General features: G+C 48.3%; 2 protein-coding genes across 2 annotated transcripts in view; one reads left to right on the forward strand and one right to left on the reverse strand.

The window, feature by feature from the left end:
- Window positions 1-2,059: 2,059 nt before the first annotated feature.
- PLA2G10 (phospholipase A2 group X) lies at window positions 2,060-15,179 on the forward strand (the record flags this gene model as incomplete). Its single annotated transcript, XM_081256867.1, has 4 exons — window positions 2,060-2,193; window positions 5,480-5,630; window positions 7,390-7,496; window positions 15,037-15,179. The coding sequence occupies exons 1-4, from the start codon at window positions 2,115-2,117 to the stop codon at window positions 15,177-15,179; spliced, it is 480 nt and encodes a 159-aa protein (XP_081112993.1). The 5' UTR covers window positions 2,060-2,114.
- Window positions 15,180-16,749: 1,570 nt separating this feature from the next.
- The window catches only part of BFAR (bifunctional apoptosis regulator), a 29,273-nt gene continuing 23,122 nt past the window's right edge, over window positions 16,750-22,900 (reverse strand). The window contains exons 6-8 of the mRNA XM_081256350.1: window positions 21,399-21,572; window positions 19,693-19,895; window positions 16,750-18,074 (exon numbers count right to left, since the gene is read on the reverse strand). Of these exons, the coding sequence (XP_081112476.1) occupies window positions 17,882-18,074; window positions 19,693-19,895; window positions 21,399-21,572 (570 nt within the window). The 3' untranslated portion in view covers window positions 16,750-17,881. The remainder of the gene's footprint in view (window positions 18,075-19,692; window positions 19,896-21,398; window positions 21,573-22,900) is intronic.

Below are 22,900 nucleotides of genomic sequence, written 5' to 3' on the forward strand. Positions count from 1 at the left end.
GAGGCACCTCTGGACCAGACTTATAATTTAGGTTATTTTAAATATGTTAATTAAGGAGAGAGTATGTCATTAGTATATTTGGTGATGGTCTCAATGCTCCAATTATTTAACATATTTAGGAACAAATTATTCTGCATAAATGAGCTTTGCAGATGATTGAGGATAACCAGTTAAAGCAGTAGTTTGGGGTACAAAAGTTCCAATATTGAGAACAGATTTCCTGACTTCTTAATTATAATGGACCCGTCAGTATAAATGAGTTTTCCTCCATGCATAGTGATTGGGCACTCCCTGAAAGCAAAAGTCTTTCTCCCTAAACCAGAAGAGGATCTCAGGCACAAAGCCTTGCAGAGGTGAGACAGACACAGCAGCATCTTAGCATTTGAAGGAGGGCAGTGCAAGGTATGGACTCTTCATCAACCGGATTAATACATTTTTAAAAAATTTATTTATTTTTGGCTGTTTTGGGTCTTCGTTGCTGCGCACGGGCTTTCTCTAGTTGTGGCGAGTGGGGTCTACTCTTCGTTGTGGTATGCGGGCTTCTCATTGCGGTGGCTTCTCTTGTTGCGGAGCACGGGCTCTAGGCGTGCAGGCTTCAGTAGTTGTGGTGCGCAGGCTCAGTAGTTGTGGCTCGTGGGCTCTAGAGCACAGGCTCAGTAGTTGTGGCACACAGGCTTAGTTGCTCCGCGGCATGTGGGATCTTCCCAGACCAGGGATCGAACCCGTGTCCGCTGCATTGGCAGGAGGATTCTTAACCACTGTGCCACCAGGGAAGTCCCTGGATTAATACATTATTGACACTAAATTGCTTTTCTGATTCATAAAAAAAAGTCTTTCTCCCTAGATTTTTATGGGATATTTTATCCCCTGTTGCCCATGGAGACCTTCAGAAGAAAGAAAATGGTTTTTACCCCATGTTTTGGAGAGTCTGAAACCCATAAGCTGTTTGGACAAGCCTTAATTGGATACCTGTTTTGTGCCAGGCAAGCCGGTGCTGGGCGTTCAAGAGGAGAGACCTAGGTCTTGCCTTGAGGAGCTCACTCCCATGGGGAGAGAGTAACCAAAGAGTGTGGCACACGGATGCCCTGATGCCGCAGGTTTTCATAGGAGGCAGACAGGGGTTTGGCACCATGTAGAAATGAATTTGAGTCTGGCTTCCCCTGCTTCTTGGTTCTTAGCTTCTCTGAGCCTCAGTTTCTTCCTGTGAAAATGGGGACACCAGGGGTCTGAGGTTGTGATAAGATCATGCACCTGATGCCCTTAGCACACTGTAGCAGGTGAGATGTGACATCACCTTAGGTGCCAGTATCTTTAGGAGGGCTTGGCATTGGGGATGGGGAGGGGTCTAGGGTTCCACTCTCAGAAGTAGTTATGACTAATTGGGTAGGGCTAGCACCAGGGACAAAGGGGGACAGATGTGTGCCACGACTGTCATCTTTTTGATACTGAGCACCTACTGTGTATACCTCTTCCTGGCCTCACAAGGTCCCTCAGAGGCCTTGTTGCCCTCGACCAGATGAAGAGCCTGAGAAGGGGAGGGAGTGGAGTGGGGGGCTTGCTCAGACACAGCTGCAGCTTCACTCCCCTTTCCCACCACTGGTGCTCTGTCTTTTACCAGAGCTCACTCTGTGACGTTGAGCAAGTCTTTGCCCCCCTCGGGAGAGCTGGTTTCAGGGGAATCAGGGACGCCAGGCTTCCCACATTTAAAGTTTTAAAGAGCGTTCCAGTTCCTCCCCCTCCCCCAAGTCTCCTCCCGTCTGACGCCCACTTGAGCTCTGGGAGCTGCCCGCAGGTAATGATAATACCAACAGAGTACCTCGCATTTGCTCCGCGACCCGACCGGTGCTAAACTCCTTTCCTCCGTAATTCTCCGCAGTCCCCAATCCGTGACATCCGGGGCCGAATTCGCCCCGCGGGCGCGGCCCCCTTTCGGTGATCAAGATGCAGAGGTCCCGACGGCCTCCCAGCACCGCCCCACGTGCCGCCCCTGGCGACTCTGCCCGGGGCCGCGCGAGAGACCGGGGGCGGGGCCGCGCGAGGCCGCGGGGAGGGTGTTAGGCCGGGCTCGGTGACTACACTGGCCCGCCAGACCGCCCCACTCCTGCCACCCTCCGATGGGTCCACTGCCTTTGTGCCCGCCAGTAGGGCTATCGCTGCTGCTGCTACTGGGACCCGGACTCGGGCTCAGCTCAGGTGAGTGAGGGATGGGCCCCCTCCAAGGACCCAGGAGTTCCTGGGGCTCCTCCAGTCCTCCCCAGGGTGCCAGGAGCCCTGCCTCCCCAGCCCTCCCAGGGGACCCAGGAGCCCTACAGCCCCCAGCCCTCCTTTCTGTGGTCCACCCACACGTTGCTTCCCAGCTTCCTGGGAGCCCTGTCCCCCCACCCCCACCCCGTCCTCCCCTAGAGCCCCTCATTCACTGCTTCCAGGGACCCAGAACTAGCCCAGTCCTCCCCCACGGCCTCAGTGTCCTCCCCCCAAACCCTCTCCACTCACTGGCACCCTCTCCAGTGACCAGACCTCCTCATCCACCTGGCCTGGTGCCCTGTGAACTGAGCCTTCACTCCACCTGTCCCTGGGGTCTGCAGTAGGACCACCAGGGGGACACGAGAGGCTGAAACGAGCAGGGGAAGAAGGGGCCCAGCCCTACCTGGGCCGGGGAAGAACGCAATGTCCCCTTCTCAACCACCCCTGGACGTCACCCTTGGATAGGTCCCCTTGGCATATTACCCACAGGGACATGTGCGGACGCCACAAGCTCAGAGACACACAGGCACAGAACGCCCCCAGCCTCATCTGGGCACTCAGGTGCTGGGCTCACGGACAGGCTCACACACAGACACAGATAAAGACACCGCGAGGGAAACGCACACACCCACACACCCACACTCAGGGATACCGAGACAGCCCCATATGGACACACATACAGAGAGAAGCACACACACACCCTCAGGCCCACAGGAAGCCTGGACAGCCTTGGCACTCCCAGCAGACGCTGTCGTGGGCAGACACAGCAAACAGCCCCCAGAATGACCTGCCCCACCTAAGCTGGCACGGAGGGAGTGTTTGCCTTGGTTACAAATCCAGTGCTCGGTGTCCACCCATGCCTGGGTTCTCCCTAGGGCTGAGTCCAGGACCCTGAGATGCCAGAGTGTGGGTCAGATCAGGGTGGGGGGACCTCTGGGGACAGCTTTGGGGTGTGGGTTTGGAACTGGGGTCCTGTCAGATGTGCTTATTTCTTTTTCAAGTTTTTATTTTATTTTATTTATTTTTGGCTGTGCCACGTGGCATGCAGGATCTTAGTTCCCCGACCAGGGATGGAACCCATGCCCCTGCATGGACCGCCAAGGAAGTCCCCAGATGTGCTTAGACTGGGAGTGTTCCATGGGGCTTGGTGGATCCAGGGGTCAAGGAAGCTTTTCTGAAAGCCCACTGCATGCCAGGGGATCCGGAGCTGCCTGCGGCAGAGATCTGTCCAGGCTGAAGGGTCATGCCCATGAGCAGACAGTGGCACAGCGTGACAAGGGCCCCTGTGGTCACATGGAGGTGAAGCAGATTCTAGAAGGAGGTGATGGGTGATGGGTCAAGTGCACAAGGATGGGGTGAGGGCACTTGCAGCGCAGGGCGTATGTGACAGGCAGTTTAACTGGAGGAACAGGACATGATGAGTGGGGTCCATGTGGGGCACATGGAGAGAGGGTGCTGGAGTAGGGGGAGGGTCAGCTCCTGCAGGGCCTCTGATCAGTGAGGACCCTGAGCTTTACCTGGAGGGGGACGGGAGCCTGGGGAGGTTTCAAGCAGAGGTGAGAGGAGGACGGGTCATCCAGAGAGGAAGGCAAAGCTTTTAACTCTAAACTTGTTTTTACATTTTGTTTCTATTTAACTTATCTCCAGTCCCCTACACGAATATGCTGCTTTTCCCACTGAGAAAAAAACAAAATTGAGGGAATTCTCTGGTGGTCCAGTGGTTAGGACTCAGAGTTTCCATTACTGGGGGCACCACTTTTATCCCTGATCGGGGAACTAAGATCTTGCGAGCCACGCGGCACAGCCAAAAAAAAAAATTGAATTGAATTTTGGTTTGGACTCTTCAAAAAAGTCAGCATGATAAATTCTTGTTCCAGATAAAAAGACATGAAACAGACATGATGATTAAAGGCAATGCAAAAATCTCCTCTGGATCCTCAGTCCTGGAGCAGTGGGCAGAGAGCAGGCTCCCAGGAATCAGGCTGGCCTGGGCACGAGTTTCTGCTCAGCAGCTCACCAGCTCTGAGACCTAGGATAGGTCCTTTTGCTTCTTGTAGCTTCAGTCTCTCCATCTGTAAATGGGAGAATAGCCACCCGCGAGACAAGGAAGTTGACAACAGATGTCACCTATAAATTGCGGAGCACAGTGCCCGGTGCAGGGCGAGGTCCCAGTGATAGCATCTCCTTACTGTGGCTCTGATTGTGTTTTTTGACTAAACGCCAGAGTGGACTCATGGCCCTCACCAGAAGAAGGAGTGGCTCTGGGATTCTCTGATGCCCAGCTCACAGCAGGATTGGAGGCCCCTTACCCCAGGCAGTGGACCCCTTGATGCCCCTAAGCTCTGTCACCCTGGCAGGGCTCCCTTCCTCCTTGGGCAAGGAGGAAGGAGCACTGGATTGGGAGTCAGAAGCCCCCAGTCAGGTCAGGTTCTTGTGGGCTGTGTGACTTTAGGGTTGTCCTTCCCACCTGGGCCTCCTCTTTCTTCCATGTGAGATGCAGGGGTTCCAGTCACACCAACTATGTACTGCTATGTGTCACAGCCACATGGGGGATCCAGAAAAATGGCTGGGATGTGGCCGCAGGGCCTCCCCATGTGGGAGGAAGCTGTGCCGGGCAGTGAAAATAAGAGATGCAAAGGGCCCTGAGCCAGAGTCTGGAGGGCAGTGGTGGGGGCAGTGGAGACCCAGGGAGAGGGAAGCCCCCGCAGAGGAGCCCGCCTTGGTGGCAGGGACCCTGCTCAGCTCACTTCTGAGGTTCAGTGCCCAGCACAGGAAACTGGACAGACATTTGACGCACGACTTGCAATCTGACTCTGTCTGGAGTTGATAAGGGCCAAGGATTGGGGATCACGGCATTCCAGGAAGAGGGAACAGCCTGTGCAAAGGCCCAGAGGTGTGAGTTTTTTCAGATGATGTGGCTCTGTGACCTGTTTTCTCCTTCATGGCTGCCTTGAAGATATTGATAACAATAGTTAGAGCTCATTGTGTGCCGGGTGCTTTACATGCATGATCTCATTCCATTCCTGGGAGTGAGATCCCCTTATTCCCCTGTTTCACAGATGAGGAAACCAAGGCACAGAGAGGTTGAGCTGTCCAAGGTCACACAGCTAGGAATAAGAAGCAGGATTCAAACTGAGACAGTCATCCAGGCCCTTTTCAGGCTGGTGCCCTTCCCCAGGGCCAGGGCAGCCCCCACCTGCAGCCTCTAACATTTGTCTCCCCCTACCCACCCCAGCTTCCCAGAGGTCACATGTGCACCGACGTGGGCTCATAGAACTGGCAGGGACTGTGCACTGTGCTGGCACCCGCACCGCCATGGCCTACATGAACTACGGCTGCTACTGTGGCCTGGGTGGCCATGGCCAGCCCAGGGATGCCATTGACTGGTGAGTGCATGCTGGGGCCAGAAGATCCCACCCCGTGGGGTCAGTAAGGAAATATCACCTATGAGGAAATAACCAAAAACGAGGTTGGAGTTTGGACTAGGAAGATCTCAGCACGCGGTACTACTTGCAGGCAGAGGGCCTCCTGGGCAGCACGGCCAGTGAGGCCAAACTGTGGTGCCAGCTGCCCCCCAACCCCGGTCTGGCCATGGAGTGATTGATTATGTTAGCTGAAAAAAATTGCACATCATTGATCAGACTTATTATGCATCAGAACTGTTCTGAGAACCCCTTTGAGTCCTCACAAAACCCCATTTCAGAGATGAGGAAAGTGAGGCACAGAGAGATCAGCTTGCCTAGGCCCACATAGACAGTGAGGGGTGGGGACTGGGATTTGAACCCAGACAGCCTGGCTAGATTCACGCCCCCATCACTGCTCTCTGCTGCTGTGTGAGAAGGGCCTGTTCTGTGCGAGGTTGTGGGCTTGGATCTTGCCACGACTTCCTTTCATTTGCCCTCAGGGCCACGGCCATCCGTGGAGGCAGGTATGATGGTGATCCTTGTTTTACAGATGAGGTCCCTGAGGCTTAAAGAGACACAGCCACTCACCATTTCCACTTAGTGCTGGTGGGGGGCAGGGGCGTGGAATGTGACTGTCTTCCAAGCTGGGAGGATGTAGCTGTCACTGACAGGTCTTTATCCATGCCTTGGAGGCTCCTGCCGTGGGCCCTGCCCTCCCTGCCACACTCTGGTTGTCTAGTTCCTGCACATCTTTGCAGGTGCAGCCCAGGCCTCACCTCCTCTAGGAAGCCTTCCGTGCAGCCCAGCTGGGCCTGGCACTTCTCTGGCTACCAGAAGCCCCTCTCCTTACCCCATATCCCAGCACTTCTCGCCACACACGTGGCATCTGGTGGCTTGTCTGCCTCTCCCCGCCAGACTGGGAGCTCCTTGAGGGCAGAGTGGAATCTGGCTGACGTCTCCCTGCCAGACCCTACTGAGGGCTCAGCGCAGGGTGGGGCTGCTGGCTGGATGGAAGCAAGAGCAGTGGATGATTGCACGATGGACAAGTTTACAGACATTGGTGGGTGTTTCTCAGGGAATTTGTATGTTTTTATTATCATTACTATTGCTTTCGAGGTGCTCTTATGTGGCAGGCTGGACACTGGTGACACTGTGGGGAGCAGGACAGAAATGGCCCTGCCCTCACAGAGGTCTTGGTCAGGGAGGACAGCTGCTAATCAGTCTTCTCCCTAATTAGGGTCTCATCATAAACCTGCCCGGAGGGAAGGAACCTGGGCTTAGGAGAGGGTGTGGTCAGGAGACTGTCAGAGCCTGGCGAGATGTGGGATCTGGATGGCATCCTGGGGGTGGGGGCGGGTACTCGGGCTTAGACCTAGAACAGGAAAAGGGGACATGAAGTTCTCCCAGGCAGGGGGCAGAGTGTGGGCAAAGTCAGGAGGTGGGGAGGGTGTGGCTCGCTCCAGGAACAGAGAAGAGACCACTGTGGCTGGAGCTCGGAGACTCAGAGAGTGAGGCAGGCAGGGGCCAGGCTCGAGGGTGGCAGAGGGATGGAGGCAGCACAGGACACACTGGGGTCGGTGGAATTATTTCCCAGGATGGGGATTCTCAGGGAGAAAGCTTGGACCAGAAGATGCTGTCCCCCTGTGGGTCCTCACTCACCCGAAGTCCTGGCACAGGAGGATGGCCAAGAGAGCATCCCTGCCTTCACCCACCCGCCGGTCTGCCTGCCTGCCACCCACAGGTGCTGTCATTCCCACGACTGCTGCTACAAACGTGCGGAGGATGCTGGCTGCAGTCCCAAGATGGAGCGCTATTCCTGGCAGTGTGTCAATCAGCAAATCCTGTGTGGTGAGTTCCCAGCATCAGACCCGGTAGCAACCACTGGCTGGAGCATAGAGGGACTTCCAAGTATAGGCAGGGCCCATCTCTCCCCATCTGCCCCAGTCTCCACCATGCCCTATTGTCTGCCTGACACTGAGGCCAAATGTCAATTACTATAGTTCATTTCTCCTGTGCTGTTGATTTTGTTATGGAAAAGGAATATTTCTATCAGACCCAGGAAAACAGAAGGTAGGTCAAAAGGCTGAATGCTTCAAGAAAAATTGGAATGGTGAGCCCATTTATTTGTCAAAATGAAGAGTACACCTGGGTCTGATGTATCCCCTTTGCCTCGCTCGTTAGCACTGCCTGCCCCAGGGGACGTCTGAGTTTGCAAACCCTGGCCTCTGGCCAACAGCTTAGTCCATTATTCAGATTCTGTGACGTTGCCAAGCCCTGATCTCTCAGGGCCTCAGTTTCCTCATTGGTAAACCGGGGGCAGAAATCAAGCCAGCGTATTGTGAGGATGAAGTGACAGTGTCACTGTGCTTCATGCCTAGTAGATGTCATTAATGTCTGGTGAAGAAATGACCCAACACAGAACCTCCGGTGAAGATGACCAGGCACTCTTTCACTGAGCACAGGATTTGGGGAAGGACAAGAAGACAGTTCTGTGTAATCCTGAACCCCCCAAGAGAAAGTAATTTCTCTTTCAATTTTCTTTGAATCCTTCTAATTTTGTGAAATTAGGAGAAAGTCTCAGTTCAGTGTTATGTTAGCTGAAACATCCCTGGGTCATTGCTGGTCCTTTTTAACCAAGAGAGTAGGTTTCTGCCTTATAACGTTATTCAAAAACCATTCTATTCCTAAATTTAATTCTGACCTTAAAAAAATGCTTCATTATCTATCTATCTGTTTATCTATCTCTCTCTCTATCTATCTATCTATCATCTATCTTTAACCACAAGCAGCGTGTATTTAATGAGGATAATTATAACGTAATCTGATATCACTGTACATTTTACATGACAGGCCACTTCTTTTTTTTAAAACTATTGTTAACTTGCTCCATATCATTTAATTTATTTATTTGTTCGTTTGTTTGCTTATTTATTTATGGCTCTGTTGGGTCTCCATTGCTGTGCTTAGTTGCTCCGCGGTATGTGGGATCTTCCTGGGCCAGGGCTTGAACCCGTGTCCCCTGCATTGGCAGGTGGATTCTTAACCACTGTGCCACCAGGGAAGCCCAGTCTTGGTACTCTTGTTGAAAATCACTTGGCTCTTAGATCAGTGATGTCTCTGAGCCTGTTTCCTTACCTGGAAGATGGGTGTTGCAAAGATGAAAGAAGGTTTATAACGTGATAACCAAATTGGATGGAAGTTGTCACTTTCTTCCCTACCCTCTTCTCCATCCCTCATCCTCATCTGAACCTCTCTCTGACCCCCACTACCTCCACCTGAGAGAACTGAGGATCTGGTGTGATTCTCCACTAAAACCCCAGCTTCTGCAGACTTGTTCTCCTCTAGAGGGAAGGAGGCTATCCTAAGGGTTACGTAGAAAGATGTTCTTAGATATGCAAGGATTCTCAGCTGTATCCTCTGAGTCTGAATTAGGAGTTGGCACAGAGCAAAACTGAATTAATATGGAGACATAACATCAAGGACTGAAGATGCCCCAGACATCATCTCATCCAACCCTCTCACTTAGAATTGGGGAAAATGAAGCCCAGGGAAAGAAGTGACTTGCTTAACATGGTGGTGATAAGCCCACTTCTGGGCATATTCCCTGTCCCCAGACTGCCCCCTTCCACTGTGGGTGGAGACGAGAAGTGGGCCTTGAATGGGAAATGTGTTAAAGACCTTTCTCTTCTTCCTTCAATCTGCATGTTCTGCTTGCCCCTAACCATGTAAAAATGATGTTTGTAAAATATTTCTTGGTGTGTCTGCTGGTGGAGTCTGTGACTGTTTACAGAACTGCCCTCCCTGAACCAAACGAAGAGAACCAAAATATCTATTATGCATTTTTTTTTGCTAAAAATATTCTTATTCTGTTTGGAAACATTCTGAACATAGTTGTTTGCTTAATTACAGGTGCGGCCCATTTTCCATTTATGGGCCTCACTTAAATATATATTTAAAAAATGTTAAGCATATAATAATATTTACTGGCAGGCCTTTATTTTAAACTTAACCCTTGGGAGCTAGGTTTCCTCTTCAGTTTTTATTATCCTTGAATAACATGAAGCTGTTGGGCTCCTGAGGCCATGGAGCAGTGAGACCCAGCCTTGCTTTTGAAAGGATCTTTCTTGCTCAGGGAAAAGGGTGGGAGCACAAAGGAGGCATAGGCATTGGGTCAGCTCTGTGGCCTTGGATAAGTTACTAAATCCCTCCGAGCCTCACTTTCCTCATCTGTAAAATGGGAATAATAAAACTCTGGTGCTGGGTTTGTATAAGAATCAGAAACAATGTATGGCTTTTCTGTATTCTCCCAAAAATTATTATTGAGAATCTACTCTGTGCCAGGCTCCCTGCTAGGTTTTGGGCAAAACAGAGAAGCAAGGCTCTGTAGTCTAAAAAGAGGAGAGCAGTAAATAGCGTCTGTGCCAATTGTTTTTACAAGTGCTGTGTCGGAAGAGAAAGCAGTGAAGTAGTATACAAACTACAACATAGATGAACCTTGAAAACATGAAGCTCAGTAAAAAAAAGCCAGACACAAAAGGTCACCCATTGTATGATTCCATGTATATGAAATGTCCAGACTAGGCAAATCCACAGACAGAAGGTATATTTGTGGTTACCAGGGACTCCGGAGAGTGGAACTGGGGAGTGACTTAATAAATATGGGGTTTCTTTTGGCTGATAAAAATGTTTTGGAACTAGATAGAGGGGATGGTGGCAGAACATTGTGAATGTACTAAATACCACTGACTTGTCACTTTAAAGTGGTAAATTTGTTATGGAAATTTTGCCTCAGTAAAAATGTATCCTCACCCCAGAATGCTCAGGGGTCAGAGAAGGTCTCACTGACAAGATGCCATTGAAGCAGAGACTTGCGGAATGAAGGAGCCATGGGAAGAGGTGGTGGGAACAGCCAGTGCAAAGGCCCTGAGGTAGGGATGAATGTCTGGGTGGTTTGAGGAGGGTGAGGCTGGAGCAGAGTCACCCAGGGAGAGAGTAGTAGGTGATAATAGAATGATGAGGGCCAGATCCCCCAGGCCGTTGGAGGCTTTCCTTTGAGGGAGATGGAGAGCCAGGGAGGGTTTTGAGCAGAGGAGGGACATGATCCGATCCTCATTTTAACCGTACTGCATTTTTGGCTGCTGCATGGAACATATGCTGGAGGGAGCAAGGGTGGAAGCCAGTCACCTGTATGAAGCTGTCCCAGGGATCTGGGTGAGAGGTGGCTCGGGCAGGTGGTGGCAGTGGAGATGGTGGAAGGGGGGCTTCTGGACATCTTTGGCTGGAAGGTGGAGCTGGGGGACTTGCTCACGGATGGGGGAGGGAAGGGGAACTGGCTGGAGTGTTCATGTGAGTCACCCTGTCCTTAGACAGCGGTCCTCCGGTTGCAACCCTGGAGCTTCAATGGCTCTTTCCTCCGAAGTCCCTACCCCACCAGGTCACGTTGCTCCGAGGGTGTGCGTGTCTCTGTTGTGCAGCGGCCCATGGAAATTTTACAGGCAGAAGGGCTGGCTCCTGCACCAGCTGGTTCATTTACCAATTTTTACGTATTATTTTTATCTATCTGTCTGTCCATCCGTCCATCTATCTGTCCATCCATTCATCCACATGCTTTTTCTGATTCAAACCTAATCCACCTTTGTTGTGAAAAATTAAAACATTCCAGAAACACTGTAATGTAGAAAGTTACACTCCATCCACCAGAGTTAACTAGCTTCTGTTAAGTTTGGCATCTTTTCCTCCAGATTTGTGCATGTGTAAATAAACAAACAATAACAAAAATCAGATCACACTACGTATATTTTATTATTTTTTTCACTTAATATAGTGTCTTGGACATCTTGGAACATCTAGGTCAGCCTCATTCTTTTAAAGCCAGACAATCACCTATGGCAGAGTGTCTCCATCTTGACACTTTGGACATTTGGGGCTGGACAATTCTCCAGTGAGGGGGCCATCCCGGGCATTGTAGAGTTTAGCGGCGTCCCTGGCCTCTACCAACCAGATGCCAGTAGCACCCCCAATCCCCCACGTGAAAACCAAAGATGTCTCCGCGCACTGCCAAATGCCCCCCGCGGGCCCCAACTGAGAACGGCCAGTGACACGAATGTACTTTATTTTGCAGAGACCATGGCTGTTCCTAAGTCTTTGTGCACTTGTGAGAGGGTTTTGTAGCATGGAGTCCTAGAACTATTGGGTCAAATGGTGTATCTGAGGTGCCCTTAGAATTTATATGTAGAGCAGCCTGAAAGGGGGTTAGAGAACTTGTCCTGGAGGGGTATTGACTGGCGAGAGCATTTAAAAAATGTAAATGGTGTTTATTGTAGAGGAGGCTGGGGAGGGGCTAAAGGGAGACCTGGTAGAGATTAGGGAGGAGGAAGGCCACCAAAGTCCCCACAAGCCACCTCCTTTCGGCACTGAGTGGTATAGATATTTTAAGTCTAACAAATACCGTAAACTAAACTTTGAAATAGCTGCCCTTCAAATTCGGTTAATTGAGATCGCTTTTTCCACGATGAAAGCACCGTATGGCTCAAAGTAGAAGAGTTTCAAATTACAAAATGTAAAAGTTTGGTGGGAAATAAAACTCCCACTGACACTACCCAGACATCCATCTGATTAACCTTCTGGTGGTGGTGGTGTTGTTTTGTCTTTTTTGAGTGCATAATACATAAAAAACATAGCAGTGTGTTTTGTACCCATTATTTTCCTCTTAAGTATAAGCTCTTTTCCATGTCATTAAAAGTCTATTAAAAGAATAGATATATGTATAACTGAGTCACTTGCTGTACACCTGAAACTAACAAAATCAACTAACTAAACTAACTAAATCAGCTATACTCCAATATAAAATAAAAATAAAAACTCTATTAAACAATCCTCTGTTACAAACTTGAATTTGTAAGGGTGGGTGAGTGCCCCGAGTTGACACCCTACTCCCTTCCTGCAGACAAGCCAGGAGGCCTGGGGTCGGGCAGAGCTGAGTTGGGGCCCAGTCCCCACACCCCTGCCTGGATTTTTCCTTTGTAAGGTTGGGGTGCCAATGGCACTGCCCTGAGAGGGCTGGGTGAGATGGGGACCATAGAGCCAGCCCTTTGCCCAGTACCTGGCTCCGCATAACTGCACAGTTAACGCCAGCTCCCATCATCCTGACTTTTTCTGTTGTTATCCATTTACTGAATTATAACCAAGGCAGTTTTTCTTTTCTGGGCCGCGCCACACCGTGCCACGTGGCTTGCGATCTTAGTTCCCTGACCAGGGATCAAACCTGGGCCCCGTGCATTGGGAGCGTAGTGTCTTACTCACTGGACCACCAGGGAAGTAAGTCCCTGGGAAGCTTAATAAATGAATTTAAGGGAGAAAGATTTTCCCTCTCAGTCCTTTGTTAATTTTTCCAATCAGGCAAGGAGAAAGTATCAATTGCACGATAGTCTGACTGCTAGAGAGGGTAAACCTCTCTTACACTTGCTTTTTTTTTAAACCAAAACACTCCAATTTGGGGGCTCACAGCTTTCAGGTGGGCAACAGCATTTAACTAGACTTTGATATTAGGACTTTATCTTCATTGGTTTTTGTTGTTGTTTTTGCTTTCTTTGTCTTTTAGTCAGTTTCTTATATTTGTGGTATAAGATTTTGGTTTTCCATTTATGTCAGTGATAGAATTTGTTTAATGCAATTTAATACCATTTAATATAATTAAATCATAATTTATTTAATAATTGACTTACTATTAGAAATAAAGGGGATTTAAAGCTAGCATCTTGAAGCTGCCATGGGTCTGAGTTTGGGAAACCCTGTGTGCAGTCATGCAGATAAACACCTTTAATCAACTCAGCTCATTACAGAGGGTCCCAGGCCCCCTGCCTCCTGCTTGACATCCCTCACCCCTCCCCCACTCATCGCTCCGTCCCTTCCTGGTGCTGCCAAGCTCTCCGAGTGTTGCCCTGAGAGAAGCTGATGAATTTTCTGAGTCTCATGCTTCACCTTGCTAGGATCTCCATGGAACTTGTGCATTTTAAGAGGGGATCTTTAAAGATTAGCTGACAGCTTAAGGACGTCAGCTGCAGCTCATAAGCACCTGCTATATGCCCTGCATTTTACTGACTTGGTCTCTTTTCATTCTCCCAACAGCCCTTAGAAGTAGGTACTTTTAGTATCCTCATGTGGCCCCTGTAGAAACAGCCTGGGAAGGATGAAGTGATGTGCCCAAAGGAACTATATCCATGGCCGAGCTGGCTACCTCCAAAGTTCATGCTTCACTGTGCCTCTGGAAGAAATTTGGAAAGATTTAATAGTGGGTGTTTTTTTCCCCCCCATTTTGTGGATAATTAAAAACCCACAGTCAAAGGCAGATGACATATCCATAGCTTAATAAGATACAACTTGAAGATCACAAAATCTTTCCAACCTAAACGAATGACTCTCTAGCAGTGGAATTCCCGTGGCAGAAGGAGATTTATCTTTGGGTGGCAACCTTTGCATCTCTGTATAAGGTAGGCCCAGGATGGAAGGAAGAGATGGAATATATGATTGTTACCTAAAACAAACTATTTTCTTATACAGTATCATGTCATGTGCATATAATGACATTTTACCTCTTCTTTTCCAATTTGGATACCTTTTATTTCTTTTTCTTGTCTGATTGCTGTGGTTAGGACTTCCAATACTATGTTGAATAGAAGTGGCAAGAGTGGGCATCCTTGTCATGTTCCAGATTTCAGAGGGAAGCTTTTAGCTTTTCACCATTGAGTATTATATTGGCTGAATATAAGCAAACAGCAAACTGTTTTCTTGAAGGAGCATCTGAAAGAGACCTGGAGAGAAAAGGCAGAGAAATGCAGGTAGAACCAACATTGATGGAGTACACACATAGGGCCAAGCCCCTCCCGGGCACTTTACATAGGCTTTCTCACCCATGCTTCCCAATAAACCTGCAAAGCGGATGGTGCCCCCATCTACATGAAGACTTGGCTCAGAAAGTTTAGGTAAGACCACACAGCTAGGAACTAGCAGAGAAGGCATTCCAAAAAAAAAAAAAAAAAAAGCCTGGATGGTTCCCAGGCACCTACTGCTTATCTAAATGGATTCTTAAATGCACTAGTGTAATACTGATGCAGAAGAGAAGCTAAAAGGGCATATGGACTTTGGACTTTCTCTCTGATAACACTCCCCTGGCAACCTCAATTTCCTTTTCTGTAGAATGGCTGAACATCACCTCCCTCAGGAGTTATGAAGAGAGAGAGAGAGAGAGAGAGAACGTGGTGAAGTGTCAAAGTGTCACCCAGATGCAATTTATGCCCTTCCTTGTCCCCAGCTTTACTGGCTTCCCTTGCATTTATCTTCAAGTCTCTGCAAGTCCCTGCTCTAACCTCAGCTTTCCCACTTCTTCCAGGACCAGTGGAGGACAAATGCCAAGAACTCATGTGCAAGTGTGACCTGGAGATTGCTTACTGTTTAGCCAAAACTGAGTACAACTTAAAGTACCTCCTTTACCCCCGCTTCTTGTGTGGGAAGGACTCACCCAAGTGTGACTGACTAGCCTGACTTGAAATGTCTTTTTTGCACAAGGAAATAAAAACTTCTTTTTGCGGATCAACAGCTTTATTCAGTTCTTTGCAGGAGGAAGCTGGGGCCAGTTGTTAAAGCTGAAACCCTCGTGTTTGCTTTCACTCCTGTCCCGGAACTTGGGGCTGGAGCCAGTTTGGTTTCTAGCTTGATTAATGTCAAAAGTCCCATGCCTATTTTATAAAACCACAACTGTATTTATGACTGTATTAGGTTTGGTACCATTTGAGGTTCAACCTTTATGAAAAGAGCTGAGGCTTGCCTTCTAACCTGCTCCCGATGGCAGGTAGTCAAAAGTGAGCAAACACCTACCATGCGCTTGGCCTTGCTTTCGATTCTGGGCTGAAGCAGTAAACAAAATGGCCACATGATGGCCCAACCTTGTGAAGTTCAAGTCTAGTAGTTGTTAGCTCGAGTCTTCTGCCCTATCCCACTCCACCTTTAACAGTTAAAATTTATTTCCTGATTACGAAAGTAGTACCTATGCATTGCTTAAAAAAAAAAAAAAAGGAAAATTGAGAAATATAGAAAGGAGAAAACACCCCACTCCAGTTCACAGTCCACAATAACCACTTTTAGTATCTTAGTGTGCTGCCCATTGGTCTTGTCTATAATGTGTTAAAAATGTAATTGAGACTCTATACTGTATTTCATACTGTATGATTTTTTCCATTTCTCCATGTCTTTAAATAAAACCTTTGGAAACTTCATTTCCAAATGTATTAGATACATTTCCAGCTGTATTAGATACTATTTTATAGACTGCTACCTTTTGGACATTGGTGATATTTCCTATTTTTATTACTGATGTGATGAGGATGCTTGTGAATAAATCTTTGCCCCCTCCCACCTTTTTATTATTCCTTAACTGAGATTTGCAGAAATGGAATTCTTGCATTAAAGGGTCTGAATATTTTAAGTAGACTCCCCATTTTGACACACCAAGCCAAGAGGGTCTGAGGGCGGAGAGGCAGCCGGTGGCCCTGGCTCTGATACGCCTGTCCCTACTGCAGGCCATAGGAGGGAGAGCCCAGCTCAGCCTGTTTGTTCTCCGCCAGGACTGCTTTGCGATCCCCCCAGACAGAGCACGTGTGGGTATTACTCATCTTTGAAGCATGATTTGGGGAGTGGGTGGGGACGGTGTGGGGGGAGGCCAAGGTGGGGGCGGGTGGGGAGTGCTGGACTGGGAGTCTGGCCTGGGCCCAGCTCCACCAGTGCCACCCAGCCTCCATCTCTTCATCTGAAAAGGAGAAGAGTAACCCCGCAAGGCATGAGGCCAGGGACATGAAGGTACTGCGGATCGGCTGGACTATCGGTGTCTCCGGCAGGTCACGAGGGTTAAACAGGTAAAGTCAGGCAGCCTCAGGGCCTGACGAGCAGACACGGGAGGAAAGAAAACATTCTCCCTGCTTTCACTTAAGAAACCTTCCGTGGTTCCTCCTCGGCTCAATGTCCACATCAGGCTGGGGGGACTTCATTGTGACCAGTAGGTCGTACTGAGCAATGCAGATTTTCTTCATGCTTCCTAAACAGTTTATTTTTCTCTACATAGAAGTTTTACCTGTATAAAAGAATCTTTATTTTTATTTCAAGTAACTTCTTCAAACTTTCAGAAGCAAAGCTTGAGTGAAATCTTCAAAGATACAAAGGGTTAATGAATGGTTCATGGAGTCACAAAAAAACATTTTGGATGCAAGCTTATCTCTGCAGGGCCAGTCTTCAGGTTGACTGCCTTTCACACCTGCTCCTGTCACACTGGAAGGAAATCAAAGGCTACAGTTCATTTCATATTTACAATTACAGCACTTGGTGTAATTATACTTGTTGTTTTATACATCAGAACAGAGTGTACAGTGGGAGGTCAATGTACAAAATGTTTCCTTAAACAAACGGACTAGCCTGGATTTTACAAATTAAATTCTTAAAAACAAAACAAAGTAAACCCCAAAACAACAATTTTAAGTAGCACTGAAGCAGCTCGGCCTGATGTGAATTACTCTCCATTAACTACCTGACATCCCACTCAATTCCCCCAGAAAAAGAGATCCAAACTTTCAATGATTACAAGTAGAAAACAGTGAGGGCAAGTCTAACCACCATCATTCTAATCTGGAACTGAATCCTTTCAGAGGTTTAACTCTGAAACCTTCTAGCAACTCTTAAATAAGACAGAGTCGTCAACTGGATTTTGGTTTTTCCTCTGTGGTTTTTATATGCAACTGCCATGCCTATGATGAAATCTCCTGTTCTCCTAAGCTTAACTTAGAGGACAGGCCTGGCCCTGGGCTCAGTCTCAGGGCTCCAACTTGCCCTGGGAACCTTGTGTCAGTCACTGAGGTTATCAGCGCCAGCGGGACTGAGACCCACTCCATGTCCTCTAAGAACCCTGGGTCCCTGCCAGATGTCGTGGACGGGGCCTCCCAAGACCCCACGAGGAAGGTGGCTGGGTGGGAGGCAGGGTGGCTTTGTCAGCCAAGCGCTGGGGCGCCAGTCCCTGCTGCCACAGGCAGAGGGGGAAGACCTGGCTGTAGCCTTTGACAGACAAAACAGCACCTTGTTTACTAGGGGCAGAAAAGAGGATGTCCGCTCCCCGTCCCCCTCGCCGCACTTAAGCATCAGAGCTTGGCTGGCAGAGAGGCTGGAAGAGTCCCTCAGAGCCTGGGCAGCGTCAGTCACAACACCTGGGTTTCCAGCCGTCGGACCTCCTTAACCACGAGATCAATGTTAATAATTGGGTTAAAGTACAGGGCCCAGTAAAACAGACAGTTGCAAACAAACTGAGGGATGAGGGGCCAGAACATGGCCACAAAAAGCCCCTGTGTTGATACTTTCCAAAAGTGGCTCCACATCCTCTGAGGCACAGTCCTGAAAAAGGAAGAGAAGCGTTTGAAAGACAGAATAGTGATGGCATTTCTAACGACAGCGCCGAGGTGCTCAGACCCTGGGCCTTTGCCTGATGCAGTTTGGCTGCCAGTGCTGCAGAGACCTTGTTTCCTGTCCCCAGTGCCCCAGACATACCTTTCCTGACCACTCCACCTTCAACTCCCAGGACGCAGCCTAGAGGGTGCCTCCTCAGGGCACTGTCGCCCAGTCCCCACGCCTGGTCCCACAGGCGAGGCCTCCCCAGCACAGTCCCAACTCCACCCGCTTCTTCGCTGGGTCACTCTTGTACGTATTTAACATAATCTTTTCTCTGCTAGGCTGCAGGCCTTCAGAGTATAAACTGTCTTCTTTACCAAAAGGTCTGTGGTGTCCAGCAGAGAACCAGGGGCAGAGTAGGGGCTCAATCAACTGTGCCTGAATAAGTGAGTTCACTGAATTGAAATAAATGAGGGAGATTCTTGTCAGGTTCTCAGAACTATTTATAAGGCTGCTCCTGATGGATGAGACCAAGACCCCTTCACGTCATGGGCTGTTTCAGGCTGAAAGGATGCTGGTGTGCTGATGCGTTACTTCTGCTGCCCAGCAGCCATACCCTGTCTTCTGGAAGCATCTTTTGAGTTTCCCTTTAGGGTGTCTCCCTCCCCTATTCTCTTCCATGTGGTCTGGTTGGGGCATCAGCCAGCCCCTGGTTGGGGGAGAGACTGTGAGTGCACACCTGCATCTGGACATGGGGAGCCCACAAAACCCTGCCCTTGTGATGGGTTCGGGGTGGCAGGGGGAGGCTGTGACCCAGGCTGGGCCAATCAGAGCAAAGGCATGTGAGCCTCAGACTTTCACAAGCCTCAGAAGTGCTCTCTTTCCTCCAGGGCTGCTAAGCTGCTCAGATCGACACCCAGAGTGATCAAGGGCCCCCAAACAAAGACGTTGTTGAGGCTGAACAGAGCAGAGCTGTAAGAGAGAGAGGGAGGGGGGGAGGGGAGGGGAGGGGGAGGGGGAGGGAGAGGGAGAGGGTGGCCCTGATGACAGCATTCGGGTCTCTGGGTCCAGCCATGCAGGGAGCCTTCACTGGGCATGTCCCTTGGTAGGAAAGCCAAATTAGGTTGGTTTCTCTCAGTTACAACCAAGAGTCACTTGACTCAGTGACTGTCTAGTCCAACTCTCTCATTTTATGCATTAATCCAGAGAAATTATCACTGTCCCAGCTGATGGCAGTGCAGGATTAGAACTCATGCCTACAGAATTCCTCATCAAATCCCTTTATGCTCTGCCACACTGCTGCTTTTCGTAAAGTACCCTCTTCTTCTCACTTGTTTATTCCTCAATTACTGAAGCCCTTCACGCCCCGAGCCGCAGAAATTAGCCGGCACATCGCATGGGGAGAAGGTGCATGGGACGCACTTTGACAGTGAGCGCCACCAGAGCCACCCCAGCCCCAACACAAAGGCATTTTCCTGTTTGCTGCTTAAGCAGTATTTCTAAACCAGAGCCCGGGGCGTCTTCTCGAGTCTGAACAACACTCCACAGAGGACTTCTCCTCCACTTGGTATTTCTTTCCCAGTCTCTGTTGCTCCAACCGTCTCCTACATAAAAACACACTTACTTCAGTTCACTTCTTGACCAGGTCCTCCAAAAGGAGAATAATTCCAGAACTGAGAGTAACATGGCATTGACGATGAGAAACCGTGACGTCCAGTAATGGACCTCCAGCCAGTCCCAAGCAAATTCAGCAATCAGCTGGTATGGAAGGAAGGAGTACTTGACAAGGAATTCTCTCCACTGCTTCCATGTGGGCTCTCTAAGATCCTTTAAAAATAACACACAAGTAAATAAAACTACCTAAAAATGGACACAAAAAATCATGAGGATTGACTTTTACACAAAATACTGTGGTTATCCCAGTGAGTTTTACATTTATTAAAACATACATACACATACACACATACGCAACAATCTAAAATGAGATTTCCATCCATAAACTCACCTTGTAATAATTAATCTTACACTGGATAAACGTTACCAAAGAGGCTGAACTGAGATGCTTGTTATATAATTGTGGAAGCTCAGAAGTAAAAAAAATCTAAGCATGAGTAATCTAAGCATTATTAATAATGAGGCTGAAATGAATAAAAAGTAACCAGCTTTACAATTTCTTCACCACTGCAAGGGTAGCTCAAACAATTTCAATTCAACAGCTCATCTGTGGTAAAATGATAACAGGTCATGGGAAAATTAAACATATACCTTTAAAAAGTAATTTTGGGAAAATGAAAAACTTTCATTACAGAATTAGCAGATAATCTGTGACAAGAGTATTTAAACAACTCATAGGCATCCAGAGGCTAATGAAAGCCAAGCAAGACTGTGTACAATGGAACAGACACTGAGCATCCCAAGAAGAAAGTCAGCCTGATGAGCGGGCAGGGGTTGATGGGGCTTTTTAAAACGGAAAGGTCAGGGGGGTCTCTGTGCTCCCAGTCCAGCAAGGGCAGGGAACAGCTGAAAACTGGGTAATTAGAGAAACACTGTGCAAAGGGGCTAACCTGCAGGCTTAAAACTACACCCAAGGCTGAGGTCAGTTAGGTAGGCACTTGATTCAAGTGTTTAGAAAAGGGTCTTTGGAGATTTAGGAATTCTGTTTCAACATCATATACGATGATTCCTATATCCATGTGACTTTTGATATAAACGGATCAGAGGGACTGCCCCAAAAGTACCAATGTAAAGGACATTACCCTCCGATGACCAACTAGACACAATCACCCTGAGTCAATGGGATCCACTGACAATTCTGAAGGAATCCATCAGAGCCGTGGTGGGTAACTATCCCTGCCAAAGGCCCTGTGGTCAGCTAACGTGATGACTCCTATCAGTGAGCTGGATGACGGCTTACTATTCTGAGGCCAACAGGACGGATACTAACCCTGCCTTGTGGTAGGACAAATAATCATCCTTTGGGGATCCTGTTAAGAGACAGATTACCAAGCTGGAAGGCCCACAGATCTAACCCTTGGGCAATCTGGACCTATGCTATCTTCTTTTATAACAGAAGCAAAGCTGGGTTTTTTCCCCCTAAATATTTCAAGTCCAGAGGGTAACCCCTCTTGCTATGCAATGCAGGAAACAAAACAGGCTTCTGGGAGTGGGGAAGTTCCTGCTGTATTTTCTTTCATAGGGGCTCTCCTTGCAAAATTCAAATGAAGGCTCATGTTGTTTCCTCTTCCCTGACAGGCGCCAGCCATGTCTCCAATTCCATCCCACGCTGAGGAATGGCAGCATGAAGCCACTCAAGGCCCTCTCCAGACCCACCAGAAGCTTGGTGATGATGTCCTCCCCGGAGCTGTCTTCTTGCAGAGGGCAGATGGTATGGATGAAGGGCAGGAAGGTGTCTGTGTAGTCAAACAGGTAGAGGTACAGCAGACAGAGTCTTGGGGAGCTCTTGAGGGCGTACAGCAGGAACAGGGACCTGCCTGGGTTCACGGCCTGCAGAGGATGAGGCGGGTGCAGGGACTCATTACAACAATAGCCGCCCGCTCCCCACCCATGCTCCTTCCATAGCCTCACGCCCTCCTCCACGTGGTTTGCACTGGTAATGAATGAATGAATGAATGGGAAGAAGAGGCCAAGTAATCCATCTGTTAGGCTACATTATAGGAAGATCCAGTCTCTCCATGGGCAGGGAGGGATAGGGGGATGAGAAGCAAGCTCCTAGGCACATTTACAAGAACACAACCTTTCGGGAAAGTAATCAGTGGGCACCACTTAATAAAAAAAATCAGAAGGCCTCATGCACAAAATATTTAGTGTTGTGTTGTGCATAATAGAGAAAAAGTGAAATCTGTGACCTCAGTCCTGAAGTTACAGTAGATATTTAGCCCAGAATTCATACAGCCATGGAGGAATGTATAGGAGGAGCGCTGGATAATTCTCATGTTACAATGTTAGGTGAAGAAAAGATCTAAGATGTGTAGCCATCCACCTCCACAGTGTCAGTGCCATGAAAGCAGGGCCTGCCTGATTCAAGACTCAGATCCCTTTTCTAAAGGACCACCTGGCTCACAAGAGATGTCAGTACATGTTTGCGGAATGAATACAAAAATAAAACAGCTGTTTTAAGTACACTCAGAAAATTGTCTAGAAGAAAACAGAGCAAAACGCAATGTTACCCATGTCTGAATCTCAGGTGGGATTAGGGTCAATTCATTTTCATTTTTTTCACTTCTGTAAACTTTGCTATAATGAATGTACATTTATATTTTTCCTGATTATAAAAGAAACTTAAAAATGATTCAACTTTCTTGATGCTACTAAGCATCAAGTAAAATGGGCAAAAGATGTGAATGGACACTTCACCAAAGAAGATAGAAGGATGGCAAATAAGCACATGAAATATGCTCATTATTACTAATCCTTAGAGAAATGCAAATTAAGCCAGTGAGATACCACTGTACACTAATTAAAAAGGGGAGGGATGGGAAGGAGGGCTTACAAAGGGGCGGGAAGAAGCTTTTGGAAGTGATGAACATGTTCACTATCTTGATTGTGGTGATGGTTTCACAGGTGTGTACATATGTCAAAACTTAGCAAATTGTACACTTTAAATATGTGTATGTCAATTATAGCTCAACAAAACTGTTAAGACATATTCAACTTATTTGATGCTATTAGTGGTTTACCAATAAAAATTTTAAAGTGTGATAACGGTTACATTTAAGAAGAGAGTCCTTCTCTTTAGAGCTTCACACTAAAGTATTTAGGGGTGAAATAATATGATGTGTGGATATGCTTTAATATAACTCCAGGACTGGGGG

Source organism: Mesoplodon bidens (genome assembly GCF_964165515.1).
Source record: "Mesoplodon bidens genome assembly, chromosome: 15".
Classification (NCBI taxonomy): Eukaryota; Metazoa; Chordata; class Mammalia; order Artiodactyla; family Ziphiidae; genus Mesoplodon; species Mesoplodon bidens.